This window comes from Crocodylus siamensis, chromosome 10 (genome assembly GCF_052110815.1).
Source record: "Crocodylus siamensis isolate JL-2025a chromosome 10, ASM5211081v1, whole genome shotgun sequence".
NCBI classification, from domain to species: Eukaryota; Metazoa; Chordata; order Crocodylia; family Crocodylidae; genus Crocodylus; species Crocodylus siamensis.
This window is the reverse complement of record NC_143404.1, coordinates 61,439,596-61,454,825: the sequence shown is the minus strand read 5'-3', so window position 1 is coordinate 61,454,825 and position 15,230 is coordinate 61,439,596. Positions and strand designations below refer to the sequence as shown.

The following is a 15,230-nucleotide window of genomic DNA, read 5'->3' as shown; positions in this document are numbered from 1 at the left end:
GAATGTGGCCAACCCATTCTTCATTATTAAGGTCTTTACTACAGCTAGTGCCACGTGAAAGAGTGCGTGAAGCAGATCACCTATCTCAGAGTGAATGATGTCATCGCTCTGAAAACAAATGCTATCCAGTGCTGAGTCGATCGTGAAAGCAAAGCACATTTTCCACAGCAGTAGAATGCCTTTGAACCCTTTTGTAAATTTGAAGTTAAGTTTTTGAATAAAAGGCACATTTATAAGGGTGGCTGTTCTTTCTGTCAAACAACGCCTCCTTTCTGATGCAGTGGTTTCTAATGAATCACTGTATTCTGCGTCTGCTGTTGCTATGGTTGCATTCTTTAACTCATTTCTAAGAGGGCCATCTTCATCTCTGGAGATCTTGACGGCATGGCTGGCTTCGAATGCTAGTGAGCTTCACGTTGGGTAGATCAAGGGGGCTGAAAACTCTTGTGGCCCCACAACCAGGCTGCAACACCTTTGGCTGGATCTTGACTCGTCTCAGAATAGGACCAGGGCTGGACTCCTACATGCGAGACCTCCAGGATGCTGCAGAAAGGGAGCCATGTGCAGAGACCATGTCCCCTTCAGTGAAGGACCACCCCACCTTGGTGTGAGGAACACGAGATGGCTAGGGAGGGATATTTTGTTCATTACTACATAGGGTCATGAAAGATGAAAGAAGTCACCCTCATTTCCCCATCAAATTTTGAAGCTTGAATTTCTCCTTTCCTGAATTCTAACTGGGCAAGATTCTCTTTTTCTTCAACTGGACTAGACTATTTTTTCCTTAATATTTCCCAAGATGATTACTATGGCTCTAGCTCCATGGGTGGTACAAAGCTGGGAGCCCCAAAACAAAACTGGCCACCACCTCTAACTGTTTTTTTGCCCAAGCTCATTAAGAGTTGATCTAGATAAGCATACCAATTACAAAGCCAATGAATATGCCCGCTACTGGAGCTGCCCTGGCATTTAGCCACCCAGGTAAATCTTGAGGAAAAGTCTAGTGTAGACCATAAGACTTGCCTACTGTGCAGTGTTCAGGATGTCAGCTTTCTCAGTGGTTGTGTTTGATTTCCATGGGTACTTGCACAGATATTGTCTACATGTGCCCAGGCCTTTGCAAATTAGTTGATTCATACACAAGTTCTGCTCCTTAACTGCATTTTAAAAGTGGCTGGAGTGGATACATCTTGATTTTATTAATTTAGTTTTAAATACTAAATATACCATCTTGTTTTCATTCTGGCAAGAAGCAAATTATTTGGAGACTTGCAATAAAGGGAGGGGGAGGCTGAACAGTCCTTTTCCAAGAATTTGGAAGTGAAGAAATTCTGCCGCTGCCCCCTCCAATAATGCCCACTAGAAACTGCCCTTCCCCCCTACCTGTATCTGGTGCCTCCAAGACCAGGGAAGGTATTTATATGAGAAGGTAACCATCTAAAAAAGGGGAGTCACATAATAAATATTGGGTCTGAGCCTATGCTATTCACATGTCTGACTTCAGTGGTGGAGCAATTTTTACTGTTCCAATGTGTAGGAACTTGGACCTTCTCCACACTGCCAGTTGGCCTATACAATGAAGGGGAGGGCACGGAGACTGAGATTATATGTTACCAACCCCTCATCTACTTGCCTACCCCAAATACAAACCTCCTGCAAGCTTCAGCATCCTGCTATTTATTTATCAGGATGTGTTGCTGCCTTTTAGCTAAGGCCAGATAAATTCCCTACAGTAACAGTTTACATTTCAGATCAAGACGAGTGCCAAAATGTTCCAGCCAACTTACTTAGGCTATAGAGTGTACTTTCAATTGGTGCTGCTGAGTTTTTTCATCCAGGACATCTCAGACATCAAGTTTGGTGCTTTAATTGTGCTGGAAGGTCTGATGTTTCCCTTATGTGGTAGGGGAGGTATATTTGCCCAGGTCCCAAGAAACAAAGTAGTCTTTTACACCAGCAGTCCCCTCTGATCAGGACCAGGGAGAAAAGTCCCCTGCATAGATTTTGAGGCCTGTGTCTCCAGCTGGTGGAAACTGGCACCCATTTACATCCATTGACTACCTGGCCGTTATTTGCTCATGTCAAACTTTGAGTCCCACAAGATGCTGCGATTGAAGCGAGAAGCTAATTTGTACAGGTGTAGCATTCACCATAAATATCCTCCCACAGAGAGAAACCTCTCGTATTTCACATCTGAGTGACAGCTCTTGCCCTTAGCAGCCCATGTTTCTTTTTATCGTTGCGTTATTAGGATACCATGCAGTGATGTGATTTATAGCTGCCTTCGCTCGTCTCTCTTACAGGCCAGCTCGTTTTGCCATTCCAGCTTTGGAGAAACATAATGCAGCAAAGCCTTCAGTAAAACCAGAGCCTGAAGGAAATATCAGGTGTTAACATCCAATAAAAATCTAACATGCCTGAATAAAATTGGATTGCAATGTACGCCTTATATGGTCCAGACAAGAACTGACCTAATTCAGAGTTTTTATTATGGTGGCAGGTAAGTACTAATTATAGAATCTGGACTTCATCATGAACTGACTTGTCAAGTTAACTTACTGTCTGAAGTGCCTACAATTACATTGTGAAGGATTTCTATATCCTTATATAACCGAGCACGTTTGCTCTCGAAAGAAACCTAGCAACTAAATTTTCAGGTGATGAAAGAAATACTGCAGTAGAAATAATACTTTGGGGACTGCTTTATATGTTTGGGGGTAAATTAATGACTGGTTGTTTTTTTTAAACGGTGCACAAATACATACTTTTAAACATTTTTCCTTTCAAACACCAACTATTTTAACAGCAGTGTAAATCAGATTTTACAGACCGCATATTTCAAGTATGAAGTTCATTAAATGTGTGAAATTTTAGGTTAGCTGCAGGGTGTGGCCAGTGTCTACAGTAATGAATTGTAAATTGTGCTTAGAATTTAAGGTCAAATGCCCTAGTCAGGGCTGTGATTTTTAAAGTGATAGCATCATTTTTTTAAATCCCTTTTATCATCATCATTATGGTTTCATCTACATATCAGCTGCTAATTCTTATACCTTTAGTCTCCTATTCACCCTCAGCCTGTTATGCAGCTGTTTAATCAGCCTGCTGCATTGCAGTTTATGATTAACAAGGAAAATTCAATTGGTGTTCGTGCAACTGATGCCATCTGCTGTGCTAGGACTTACATCGTTTTATGAGCCAAATTCTGCCGTTCAGTGAGAGAACTCTGCTCCCCATCACAGGATTAAATCTATTGGACATGAGAAAATCATTTCACAGCTACAGTGGAACATAACCTTCATTTAACATTACCCACTGATGCTACACAACAGTTCTCGGTCCAAGGAAGTACAATTTTTAATTGATATTACAGAAGAAATGCAATGATTGGAGTTATCAGAGAACTAGTACCCTCGGAGTACTATAGTCTTTTCACTGTTCCAACTTTAAGCCACCCATTTCTAAATAAAGGGATATTATGTACTGCCACACATCTACTTTGCCTGGGTTGATTTGATTTCACGAGGTATTTGCCCTTTTCAAACAACATTCATCTGCTGGAGTTGCTATGTCTTTGTTGCATTCTCGGTAGTTTTCGGCCCTTCTTGAGGAAACGCCAGCAAAGAGCCAGGGGAAAGGTGCATGCAGCCAGTGATGAAACCTTCAGTTTCAGCTTCATTTGCACTCTAAGTCAAACGTTGAACCCAGAGGTTGTTCACTTTCCATAATATAAGACTACAGGGAACATCTAAGACAGCGCTCTTAACCTTTTTAGACTCAAGGGACCTCTTGTAAAATGGTCAGCTCTTAGTTTTCACTCTATTTTGTTACTATAGAAAAATAATAGAGCAATTTTTCTGTTACAAAGAATCCGGAAAGACCACAATAGGACAGAAAGTTTTTAACGCTATGGATTCCTGCTTCCTATCCCTGGGTTTGTCATGTGAACAATGTTTGCACAGATCTCCCTCACCCAGACCTCCCTGTCCTGTAGCGGGCATGGGCGTCCCATGGGACTGATGAAAGACTGCCGCAAAGTACCCAATTAATAAGTTGGCTTTTTCCTGGGCATCAGTTGCCCCAACTGGTTCAGCAGGGGTCCAATGTTGCCCTTGCTTTTCCTCCAGCTCCCCACATATCTGAAAAAGGACTTTTTATTGTCCTTGATGCTCGAAGTTGTTGGAGTTCAATTGCAGCCTTGGCTTTCCTGGTTTGCTCCCTGCAGGACCAGACCAGTGCAGAATAATCCTCCTTGGAGGTGAATCCCATCCTCCATCCTATGCAGGCCTCAGGAGGTCTGCTAGGTCCCTGGAGAGCCAGGAGGGCTGCTGTATCCTTTTGCCTTTCCTCTGAGATGGAATAGACTTAGCTTGTGCATTGAGGATCATTCCCTCGAGGAGCAACCACTCGTCTTGAACTCCCCTCCCCCTGGGGTCATGGTCCCTTAGGGCCTCACTGACAAGCCTCCTGAGCTTGTTAAAGTTGGCTTTCCTGAAGTCAAGGACTTCTGTGTTGCTGACTGATTTGCCAGCTTTATGGCGGATGGTGAAGGTGATCAGCTCGTGGTCACTGTCACCCAGCTTCCCATCGATCACTAGGTCACTGATTAGGTCATCCCCTGTAGCCAGTACCAGGTCGAGCAGCGCTTTGCCTCTCATTGGCCCATAGACTTCTTGAGTCAGATAGATAGAGGTCATCCATGCACAAGAGGAAGCTTTGCGACCATTCAGATTTTGCTGAGTGATCCTCCCACAAGATGTTTGGGTCATTGAAGTCACCCGTGACAACCATGGTCCTGGAGCATGCGGCCTCAGCTAGTTCCTGGGCAAACTCCTGGTCAAGCTCAGGACTTTGGCCAATTGCATGTGTAAACATAACCAGCAATCTCCATGTATGATCCCAGTAAGTGCAGTCACAAAAATGGTCAGATCCTCTGCTACATCCAGTTTCCACTGAATACAGCAGGAGAATAGGGATTGTTAAGGTACTGATTATGGTTCCCTGGTCCTCTGTTTGGCCATGGCCATTGACTTAAGCTGACTGCTCTAAATTAAACCAGATGACCATGTTTACTTTGGGACTAATCACTAGCTGGGGATAGCCAGAGTACCTAGTTTCTTCTTTCCTGTTTCTTTCTGTCCCTTGTGCTTGGGCTTCAGGGAAAGAGGTATATGAATCAGCTCTGTTTCTGCCACTCCTCCAAACCCAAGGAATCCCCAGCTGGGACTTGAGGAGGCAGACAGGGGCCAAAAATCTGGCCTTATGAATGCAATTGTTCATGCATTTTTCATACACTGTTGTACACCTACTCATGCTCTGGCCAGTGGCTACCATTAAAATGATTTAAACACTAAAAAAAAACAGTAGTTTACCAAGCAGTAAAGCATGGTTTATTTGGGTTTTGCCTCTCCAAATGTGATTAATGTCCATCCTAATTATTCCAACAGGGCAATTCCTCTAGTTGGCTGCCTCAGTTCTGAGCCATGGCTTACAGCAACATTTAAAACCACAGTTTTATAGTCTTTGAGACAAAATACCTTTGGCCAGAACCCAGCATCTTAATTCATAGTCTCATTCATGGCTCTTATTTTATTTAATTAGTTTTGCTTTTAAAAGAGATATTAGTTCAATTTTATACTACATACATGTCTGCAAAGTGAGCTGGAGCTGCTACAACAATCATCGATAGCAGTTTGCAACACACTGTCCATCTGAAGAGCTTAAGTGTCCCCTGAAAACAAGGTTTGATGTTTAGATTAAAAAAAACAGAAATCATTCAATGTAAACATCCTCTTTTAAGCAAGTTGACTGAATCGTACTGTACAAAACAAAGTTCAGATTTCAGCTCAATTTCATACAGATCCTATGCTGCAATCTTCAAGTACTTCCTTAGGCAAAACTCTTATGGACTTCAAATATATATACAAGGATGTAATGAAGCATTAATTTCTAACTAATTGTACTTTACAAAATTAACTTATCCCAGTGGAAATTTCATATACTCTCTGATCGCAATTTTTACTCCATATTCCCCTGCCTTTTGTCCACATGGTCAGTTATATTCAGTCGAATGCTTAACACTAGTCCTAGTCTACTGTGTTTTAAATCTGTAAACTAATCTTCTACTTGGATCTTTCAGAAATGTTGCCTTCTTTATCATGATTTTCATCAGTAGCACTGCTTCAGTCTAGTCTGAGCCGACAGCCTCAGCAGTATGCCTATGTTCTTCCTGCTGCTGTGCCTGACACACTTTGGCAAGTCTTGTGAAGGTGACAGTTCCTCTTTATGTATATTGTTCTTCTCCCTTGCAGCATCTGCTTTGGTCTGGTCCATCTCTAATTTCTCAATCTGGTTGAGTAATCTAATTCCGCTAGTGAAACATTGTTCCCTATGCCATCATTTCTAGAGGTTGGCACATCCTAGTTTTAAATGTCTCATATGAGTGAGGCTTAAGGAAGAATTTCATTCTTTCAAGAGATCCTATCCCAGCATCCTAGCAGGACTCCCATCAGATGTGCAAGGTGGTGATGTTGCTTGAGATTTGTCATTGTAAGATACAAATTCTGGTGTAATCAATGGCAGCAAGCAGCAAGAATGCTTGTCCAAATACCTGCTATGTGTGTGTGCATACTTCATTATAACAGGGGTGTAGGTTGTAACAGCGTTGGTCTAAGGACATAGGCAGACAAGGTGCTTTGGGTGAATCTGATATCTTTAAGCTTAAATATTTAAGGTGGTCTAATAAAAGATATCAGATTCACCCAAAGAACCGTGTCAGCCTACTTCATTATAACTATCAGGAATCTTGTGGGCGTTTTCAAAACATCTCCTTTCACAGATGAAGATTCTTAACCAGTGTATTAGCATAGTCTGATGTTTGGTATCATTCAAGACCCCGAGTTTCAGGTTGCACAATTTATTTTGGCCTTTGCTTGAAAACATGGTGCCAGATTTCCCAAAATCTGAAGTACAATTGTGCGATTAGTTTTCATCCATTGCTGACCCCTTGCTTTCAAATCTGGCAATAGTATGCACCAGTTAGCAGAGATTAAGTAGTCAAGATAACTATTGTATGTGCAGGCATGAGTCTGTTGTTAAAAATCCACTCTGCCGTGGTATTTTTCCCCATATTAAGAACCTTAAAGACTTCTAGGATAATGATGCTGCAATAAATAACTTGACACACTGTAGATGGCATGTGTCATAGCTACTGAAACCGCTGTCGTCTCCAATGCTTCGGCAAGGTTGGTCTGAGTAAAGGCTGCAAGAATAGGCTCTATGGTTCTGATAAGAGTTCGTGCAAAAGTGTCATGTTTGTTCCAAAGGCCGTTTAAAAAAAATCTCCTAACTTTCCTTACTAATCTTATTTTATTTGTGGTTTTGTTTTTTTGAAAACTGTGCATGGTAAAAAAGAAAAAAACCCAGTTTTAATTAATTTTTTTTTAAAGTTTTCTGAACCCTTTAACTGAAAGCCATATTTTTATCAGCACCTACTATTCAAACTGAAAGCAAATAGCTCCCAGTAACAGAAAATTTCAAACAAATGAGAATTTTCAAATTAGAGGAAAACCATTTTTTCATTTGGAAAAAATGTTCTAAGGGAAAACTTCAACCAGCACTAGCTCGAATCCTTCCATAAGCTCCATGTGGGTGGACTCCCTGAGCCAGGTGGAGCTTATTATAAGATCAGACACTTGGTTACAACTTAACTAAACTACTGAGTATATTTTTCAGGCAAGAGCCATGTCAGAAATAGAAAAAGTTGGTGCTATACTTTCTTGGAGTCCAAATGCTGTAGGAATGTTACAAAATGGAGAGAGATGAAAATTTGTATTACCTAAGCAGGCCAAATTGCAGAGGTTGGAGTGTTTGATCCTAACTGAATTTATTTGGGCCTGAAAGAGCTCAAAAGGGTAACTTAGCAAGGTTAATGCCTTAGCAACTTTCACTATCTGGCCTACATTGCATGTGAGGGCTGATTCAGTGAAAACTTTATTTATTTTGGAAGGATGGTGATCTTTTGTCAAAAAGACTCATTGTTGCTATGAGCCTGAAATACTTTTACAAATGGAAAATAGAAATGTCTCCATGAAGACTATTATGATAAACCCAGGGCAGCTGCCACAGTGGCCTGAGAACATATCCTCAGGAAGCCTTGATGCCTTGATCTTCTAGGGAGCATGAGAAAAAATTGGCATTTCATTTTTACTGTGAATGTAACGCTACAGATCTTTCTGGTTGCTACTGTGGACAGTTTCCTAATCAGCAGTTATGTAAATTTAACCCTGTTTACTCAACACTTTCCTTGTGGGGAGGTGGGAAGAACAGGATGGTATAAAATTCCTTCCCCAGCAAATAACTGCAGGCCACACAACGATGACGCACCTGACTTCTCAGGGAACACCAGTGTGTCACACAACAGAATATACAGTAGACCCCTCTGTTTACTCCAGACCCTGGAGATATTCCAGTGAAAACCCACATCGATGGCCTCTGGATCTACTTGAATACAGACCTAGTGGTCAAATCTAGCCTTCTGCCATGCCTTCTCATGTCCATTCCTACAGTCTTCCTTTGTGATGGGTTCTGCAGTCCCTGTGTGAAGTCCAGCTCTACAGGATGCACAGTCCCCTTGCCCGTCTCCAGGACCAGCAACCTCCTGTCCTGAGAGAGCTCATTAGCCCCTCGGCTAGATATTCAGCTCAGAGAGGTGAGCATCACTCAGAGCCAGAATTGCATCACTGAAACTAAGTGTCTCTTCTATTGTACTCAAGTCTTTACTCAAGGTTTATCACTGTATCACCATAACCATGCTGTTCTGTAACTGTGCATGAAAAGAGCTGCAAAAAGTATAAAATGATACTCTTGATGCAAGAGCCCAATCCTCTGCAGCTCATCAGCTCTGAAGTACCTTCGTTACATCCCTCTGCCTCTTTCCCATCTCATTTCGAACCTTACCTGAAAACTTCTGCTGTCATGCGGTGAACTTTTCCTGGCCTCTGCCTTTACATTTCTCTCTCCCTCTACTTGTGCAAGCACTCCAACAGGGTTTGAAGGTGCCATCTATTGTGCAAATGCATGCAACAGTGTTATGTGATCATGATTTGAGCCTATTCATTGAATTGCAGGGTGCCTTTCGACTGGCCTTTATCCCCTGAGACTGGTTAAAGGTTGTTATTAGGCGCAAGAGAAATCACCGAGGTCTTTCAGATATACGGTCTATTTGGTAAATGTCATTCTTTCAAACTCTCAACCCCAATGTTAATTAAGGAGCAAATTTTGCTGGAGATAATGAATCAGAATAATTAATGTGGCCTAGGCATAGACAGATCAGAGATTTTCAACACTATGTCCCATGAGTCAGTGCTTCAGGTCCCTGCAAGGACCCCCTGGGTATCAGCTGTCACCTGAAATCACTTTCTGACACCTTGGCTTGGGTTTGCCACTCACAGGAAAGGAGAGGTGCCATGTTCTGCTGGGGAAACTGGCATGGCAGTGAAGGGAAAGTATTTCGACTTGGAGGTGGCCCTCACCGGAAGAGGGAATGTCCTCATGAAGGAGGAATAAATAGCTCTCTCCCTTCTAAAAATAAAACCCCTTAGTGATACCAAAGTAAGAAAGGAAAGGAAAGAGGGAGGTATTTGGCCTTCCTTTTGAAAAGGAAGCTAAAAATAACTCCCTCTCTATAAAAATATCTCGTTTCTAAGGAAAGTCTCTACCCCCACCTTGAGCTCCGTACAGTTATATAATATGTGAACTATCCCCCTTCCCTCCATGGTCACTCACAAATCTCTGGTAGCAGAAGCCAGATGGAGAAAGGTTCCATCAGGAAAGTTTAACTCAGCTGCGGAGCTGGAGCCAATGGAGGACACAATTCTCTCGCTGAACTCTCCAAAAGCCTTGGAAATCTTACAGTTGTGTCATATGTTGGTTTGGGGAATGCTAGCATTACAGAGGCAGCCGCCAGGCCTGGTTTTTTTTTTTTTTTTCTTCTTCTTCTTCTTTTTTTTACTTTTTGCACTGAGTTTAATTTGGGTAGCAGGATTCAGCATTTTTAAGTTGGAAAAACCTGGTGCAAGGAGATATTTTAGGAAAACTCTGTCATGTGAACTAGCCAGAGCGGATCAAACTGAGCTATTAAAAGAAACAAAGTGTATTTTTAACCGGTCCAGACTGGGGAAGCCAACCTGTGTGCCATAACCACTGAGCTGTGACTGCTCCCCCGATTATAGCGCAGCGTGGGATGAGGCGAAGCTTTCCACCGGGGTAGCCCATTCTCCACTCACTCTGGGATACCCTTTGGCAGATCATTCCCTTCTGCCCTCATACACCCCAGCTGTTCCTTCCTCTCATCACATGCACTTGACTGCTCTCCTCTGATCACTGTCACCTCACTACCACCCAGCCCCTTCCATCACCCCCAACCTTGAGCCCCACTTCGATGAGCCTTCACACACTTTCCCCAACTCCTCAAGGTTCGATGAACATCTCAGAGAAACCCTACTACAAGCAAGGCTGTAATCAATCCTGCAGCACCAGGACCAGGGCTGAGGGATCAGCTGAAGGCTGCTGGGTCTTTGGAGACAGAACATGGTTAATTGCTGTGTCACAGCAGTTAATGACCACAGAGCAAAAATCAAGGAGCCAGCACACCAATGTTCAATTCAGAGAGGCAACTGCTTTCTAGCCCTGAAATCACTTGCTGGAGAAGGAAGATAAATGGTCCTACAGATTTTCATAAGAGTTGTAAGAAAAGTAGACTATAACCTAAGCTGAACAGATAAATAAACTGTTATATGGGGGCAAATACTGGTTGCTAGAGGTATTTCCATGACCCCACGTCCAACTGTGGAAGAAAGAGCAGATGCTAATGTTGCTGGAAGGCCCTGTGTCTGTATAATACAGTATTTTGACATTGTCTTGCATTGTGGGGGTCAGAGAGGAGAGGGGCCCACAAGGAGTGCGGGCACTGAGTCCCTTCCCCTTCAATCAGCTCTCAAAAGCAAGATGGATTCAGTGGCTCCTGCTACAGCCACATTCAAGCTAACATGACCACTTGCCCTGCACTGATGGTGAAACAAAATGAAAGAATTGGCCAGAACAAGAAGTTGAAGGTCTGCATTGGGGGATCAGGAGACTCAACAGGAAATGGTTTTTAGGTCAAGATAAAGGTTGTAATCACCACCAACACCCACAGCCGCAATATCCGCCCATCTGGACCCCACCTGTAGACCAGGGTGCTCCCGAGCCCCTCATTTGGCAAGAATGCCATGCACCTTCATTTAAGGGAGGCAACGTGGATCCCTAGCTGCTGGACAGCCCTGCTGACACTCATGCTCCCTGCTATGTGCTTCCAGGGTTCAATGGAAGTACGTTACATAACAGACTCTTGGAGCTGAGGAAGGGACAGGGTATTTCCGCCTCCTCGCGTCCAAAAATGACAGAGCCTAGGAAAGTGAGTTTCCCTGGCCGGCCTGCAGTTGCTAGCCTGCAAGACAACAAACTAGAGAAGCAGAAAGTTTGATTGGGATACCTCCTTCGAGCTGATTTGGGGACTCAGAGAGTGAAAAATGGAAATGTCCTGCCGGTGCCAGCCAGCTAGCTCTCCGTGCAGGAGAAGTCCAAGTCCATCTGCAAAGTGACTCACTCGCTGTTGCTACCCAAGATCCTGTCTGAGCTCGACAACAATTTCAGCTGAAAATGTAAATTTCAAGGCTTGACTGGCTTGTAGGAGAGCGGTGGGGGGAGCCAGCAGGGTCCGCTTCATACCGCTGACCTCTTGATCTCTCCTGCAAACATGCCCCTGAGCCCTGGAAGACCCTAGAGAGGCTTCTTAACCCAGCAGTGAAAACTGTACATTGTAAAACACTGTGGGGGTCACGACATCCTTGCCTTTATTTTCCTGTTGTCTTTGCCTTTATTTTCCTGTTTATCCCTCGCACGTGTAAACACAGGCGTTGTCTTGGTTTCAGAAGCTTCCTTGGCTATTTCACCCTTGCCGAGCTCCACGTGGATCAATGGAAATCCAGGGGGCTGCTTTTTTTTATTTCGCTCGCTCGCTCTCTTCTTCTAAATGGGTCTAAAAATAGAGACAGAGGCAGGCTTGTGAAATGACACTCGACAAATTTATGGACTGCTTTTTTTCTTCTTGCTGCCTAAAGAATCAAGCGAGTGGTAAGAAGGAGCTGTCTCCTCTTGCCAGCAATGAGAAGGGTACGACTAGGGCACTGGCCAAGTTCAGGGCTATAAATAAAAAAGATGGGGGGACTTGAGTTTTGCGAATGATTTATCCAAAGGGAAAAAAAGCAGGAGCAGCTCGCAGCGGTCCCCGCCAAGCGGAGGGGAAACGTGCACACAGGAGCCCTGCTGCCTCGCAGGGTTTTGCAGCGCCTGCAAGTTTTGTTTTAAAAACACACACTGGGATTTTTAACATCATCCATATTTCTTTCTCTCCCGCTCTCTAACTTTCTGCTCAACAATTAAGTGCTTGTGCTGCAGACTGAGAAAAGCCACAGAGCTGCCTTGGCCCGGAGCTGGGAGACGTCATGGATTCCTGAGTGTGAAGTTTGCAGGAAAGCCCTCAGTTTGGGAGATGGAGGCGATCCAGGGGTTTCCATGGCACTGGGATAAACAGGAGGAAACAGTGAGGGAATCCCGTTATTTTACAGCATTCAAAGACTATAAACACTCGGAGCAGGGAAGGAAGTGGCCTTTCCCTCTCTAGTAACCCACATCTCAGCGCCGAGAACTGCCTTCACTTCAGGAACACGCTCAGCCCCGGCCGGAGCCCTCTCTGCCCCTCCAGCCCCACGCGAGGCGGCAGCGGAAGGGGCTCCCTCTCCTCCAGCCCCAGCGCCTGAATATGGTTTAAAGGAGATTTTTTCCTTTTTTTTTTTTCCCCCTTTTTTTTTTTCCCTTCCCCCCCGGCCACCGCTTTATTTATTTATTTTTATTTTTTTGTAATTATTTTTAAATCCTCATGCAGAGAGAAACTGCCTGCAGGCTGGTTCATTACCACCACATCATGAGGTCTGTGGATCCAGGTAAGAGGCTTCTGCATCCTGCGCGTGCGCGTGCCCGTCGGTGCGTGGCTGTAGGTGGGCAGACGCCGCGCTCGGCGCCCGGCCGGGCCGGGCCGGGGGTCCCGGAGGGGCCTGGCCGCCCCGCGGGCGCCGGGAAGGGTTAAGGAGGAGGAGCCGGCGCTGCCCGCTGTCACACGCCGCCGAGCCGGTGCCGGGGCTCCGGCCCCTGCAGCCGCGCCGCGAGCGGAGGCAGGTGAGCGGCTCGCGGCAGGGGCCGCCCGGTCCCTCTCGCGGCTCCCGCCCGCGCCCAGCCCCGCCGCGATGCCGGGGAGGCGGCCCCAGCCCGGGCTCTGTCAAAGGCCTTTATGTGCAGGGAGATTGGTGGTGACGATGTGTTTTCTTTTGCCTCAGCAGCTCTGATGGCCCAGAGGACACCTGCCAAAACACACTCATTAACACTCCCGCCCTCAGGGGCTGATCCAGAGCTCATGAAAGTCCTGTTGACTTGACTGGCCTTTTGGATCAGGTCCCTGCTGCTCTTTTCCCCCCTCCCAGGCTCAGACGCACAGGCCTGGCTTTCTCTGGCCATCAGTAGCTCCCCTGTCCTGCCGGTGCTGTTCCTTCACCCCCAGAAGTATTTGCATCCCCCTCCCTCTTTCCTCTGGCTCATCCCAAAGCATTAACAGGCTGCAGCGCAAACAGGGGGAGCTCATTTCACCCCTCTCTACGGCCACCTGCTCTGTGAAATCAGCTCCTGGGCCAACGTACCGAAAAACAGACGGTACACAGACCTTGGATAAGAGCTAGCGAGGTTTCTTGCACCTCTGTCCTGGTTCTCCAGGGCAATTCTCCTCCCTCTGCCCATCGGCTTTGATGCGAGTGGTGGCCATGGACAACCATTGGCCTGGCTGGGGAATTTGGATTGAAAACTGTGGCGATAGCTCTTGCTCCTAAAGCTGCCTGAAAGATTTCTCAGGGTTGGGAAGTTGGCCCAGGGCAGCCACAGAGGTGAAATCTTTCAGATGGCTTTAGGAGCAAGAGATTCCAAATTCCCCAATCAGACCAATGCCCTGGTGGAAGGCGAGAGGTGAAATGAAGAGCTGGGACTTTTCAGGTGCAGCTTTTGGAACCTGACTACACAAATTGCCAGTGCAGTAAATTACACAACACTTGAGCTTCTCATTTAGACACCTTACCCCTAGGCCCAGGTCCTGCCCTCTGCCCACAGACAAAGCTCCCACTGAAGCCACTCCCACCCCGGGGAGGTGGGAGGAGAGGCTACTGCTTGGGTTGATTCACTCTAATCCCTCTAATCCTGCTACCTACAATTTTCCAGAGTAGCCTAAAAAACGAAGAGCTATGCTATGCTGAGTCATCCCTAGGCCTGTTATTCTGTAATACTGCAAAAAGCTCACGGTACTTCTGGTGTCTGTGTTTTCCTTTGGGAGGGTTTCTGTATATTAGACATCAAGAGCACAGGATGCAGTAATGCCATGAATGGAGAGCTTATAAAAGGTACGGCATTCATAGCCCTGGGCAAGGTCTTCTATGTATAGGGTAGGCTCAGCAGGAACAATGATACTTTGCTTTTTGCCTAGTGGCCGTGTCTCGGTCTAGAGCCCTCTCTCCAGGTGAGAGAGTGCTTTTGTGTATCCTTGCCTCCTTGACCCAACACGGGTGCAAATGCCAACAAGAGCAGTGCTGTCCTCAAGGTGGCTATCAGGCCACTAGGATGGGTCTTTTTTCCTGTTAGTTGCCAAAGAGCCATCAGATGTGAATGACTTCAACCAAGTGACCCATTTCAGGTTCTTGGAGCCACCCAGTGTTGCCTGGTGGCACTATGGGTTTGAAAAGGGCTTCACCTTTCTATCTGTGATAATGCCCTAAGGCAGTGGTTTTCAACCTTTTTGCATTTGCAGACCCCTAAACAATTTCAAATGGAGGTGCAGACCCCTCTGAATTGTAAGTGTGGGTATTTATTCACATACTTCTAATTGATCACAGCCATCTTTCGTGGATGCCTTAGACACCCCAAGGGGTCTGCAGACCACAGGTTGAAAACCACTGCCCTAAAGAGAAAGACTGCTGGATGGCTGAGTGTGAGCTGTGTGCCCTCTAGCAACTACCAATTCATTTTCCAAGTCTTTCCTACAGCAAAGAAATTGCATGCACAGATGTGGATGTGGCACTGTCATAACTAGGGCACTCTTT

At 45.3% G+C, this 15,230-nt stretch overlaps 2 protein-coding genes across 2 annotated transcripts in view; one reads left to right on the top strand and one right to left on the bottom strand.

Annotated features, from left to right (window-relative positions):
• Nucleotides 1-5,772: 5,772 nt before the first annotated feature.
• On the bottom strand, nt 5,773-13,919 carry LOC149856698 (uncharacterized). Its single transcript, XM_090064086.1, has 3 exons — nt 13,788-13,919; nt 13,013-13,369; nt 5,773-12,076 (listed from the first exon to the last, which is right to left on the bottom strand). Exons 1-3 carry the CDS (start codon nt 13,917-13,919, stop codon nt 12,041-12,043), a joined length of 525 nt encoding a protein of 174 aa, XP_089920212.1. The 3' UTR covers nt 5,773-12,040.
• Nucleotides 12,810-15,230, top strand: part of NFATC2 (nuclear factor of activated T cells 2) — a 125,183-nt gene continuing 122,762 nt past the window's right edge. Inside the window, exons 1-2 of the mRNA XM_090020852.1 lie at nt 12,810-12,862; nt 12,983-13,040. The gene's annotated coding sequence lies outside the window, so the exon portion shown is untranslated. The remainder of the gene's footprint in view (nt 12,863-12,982; nt 13,041-15,230) is intronic.

What these genes read in the sequence shown, in the direction of transcription:
- LOC149856698 (XM_090064086.1), bottom strand. Translation starts at nt 13,919, where the DNA reads ATGGTTGTCCATGGCCACCACTCGCATCAAAGCCGATGGGCAGAGGGA. An exon ending in TGTGTACCGTCTGTTTTTCG is followed by an intron (nt 13,370 to 13,787) that starts GTACGTTGGCCC and finishes GGCCTTTGACAG; the next exon opens with AGCCCGGGCTGGGGCCGCCT. An exon ending in ACAGACCTCATGATGTGGTG is followed by an intron (nt 12,077 to 13,012) that starts GTAATGAACCAG and finishes CTCTATTTTTAG; the next exon opens with ACCCATTTAGAAGAAGAGAG.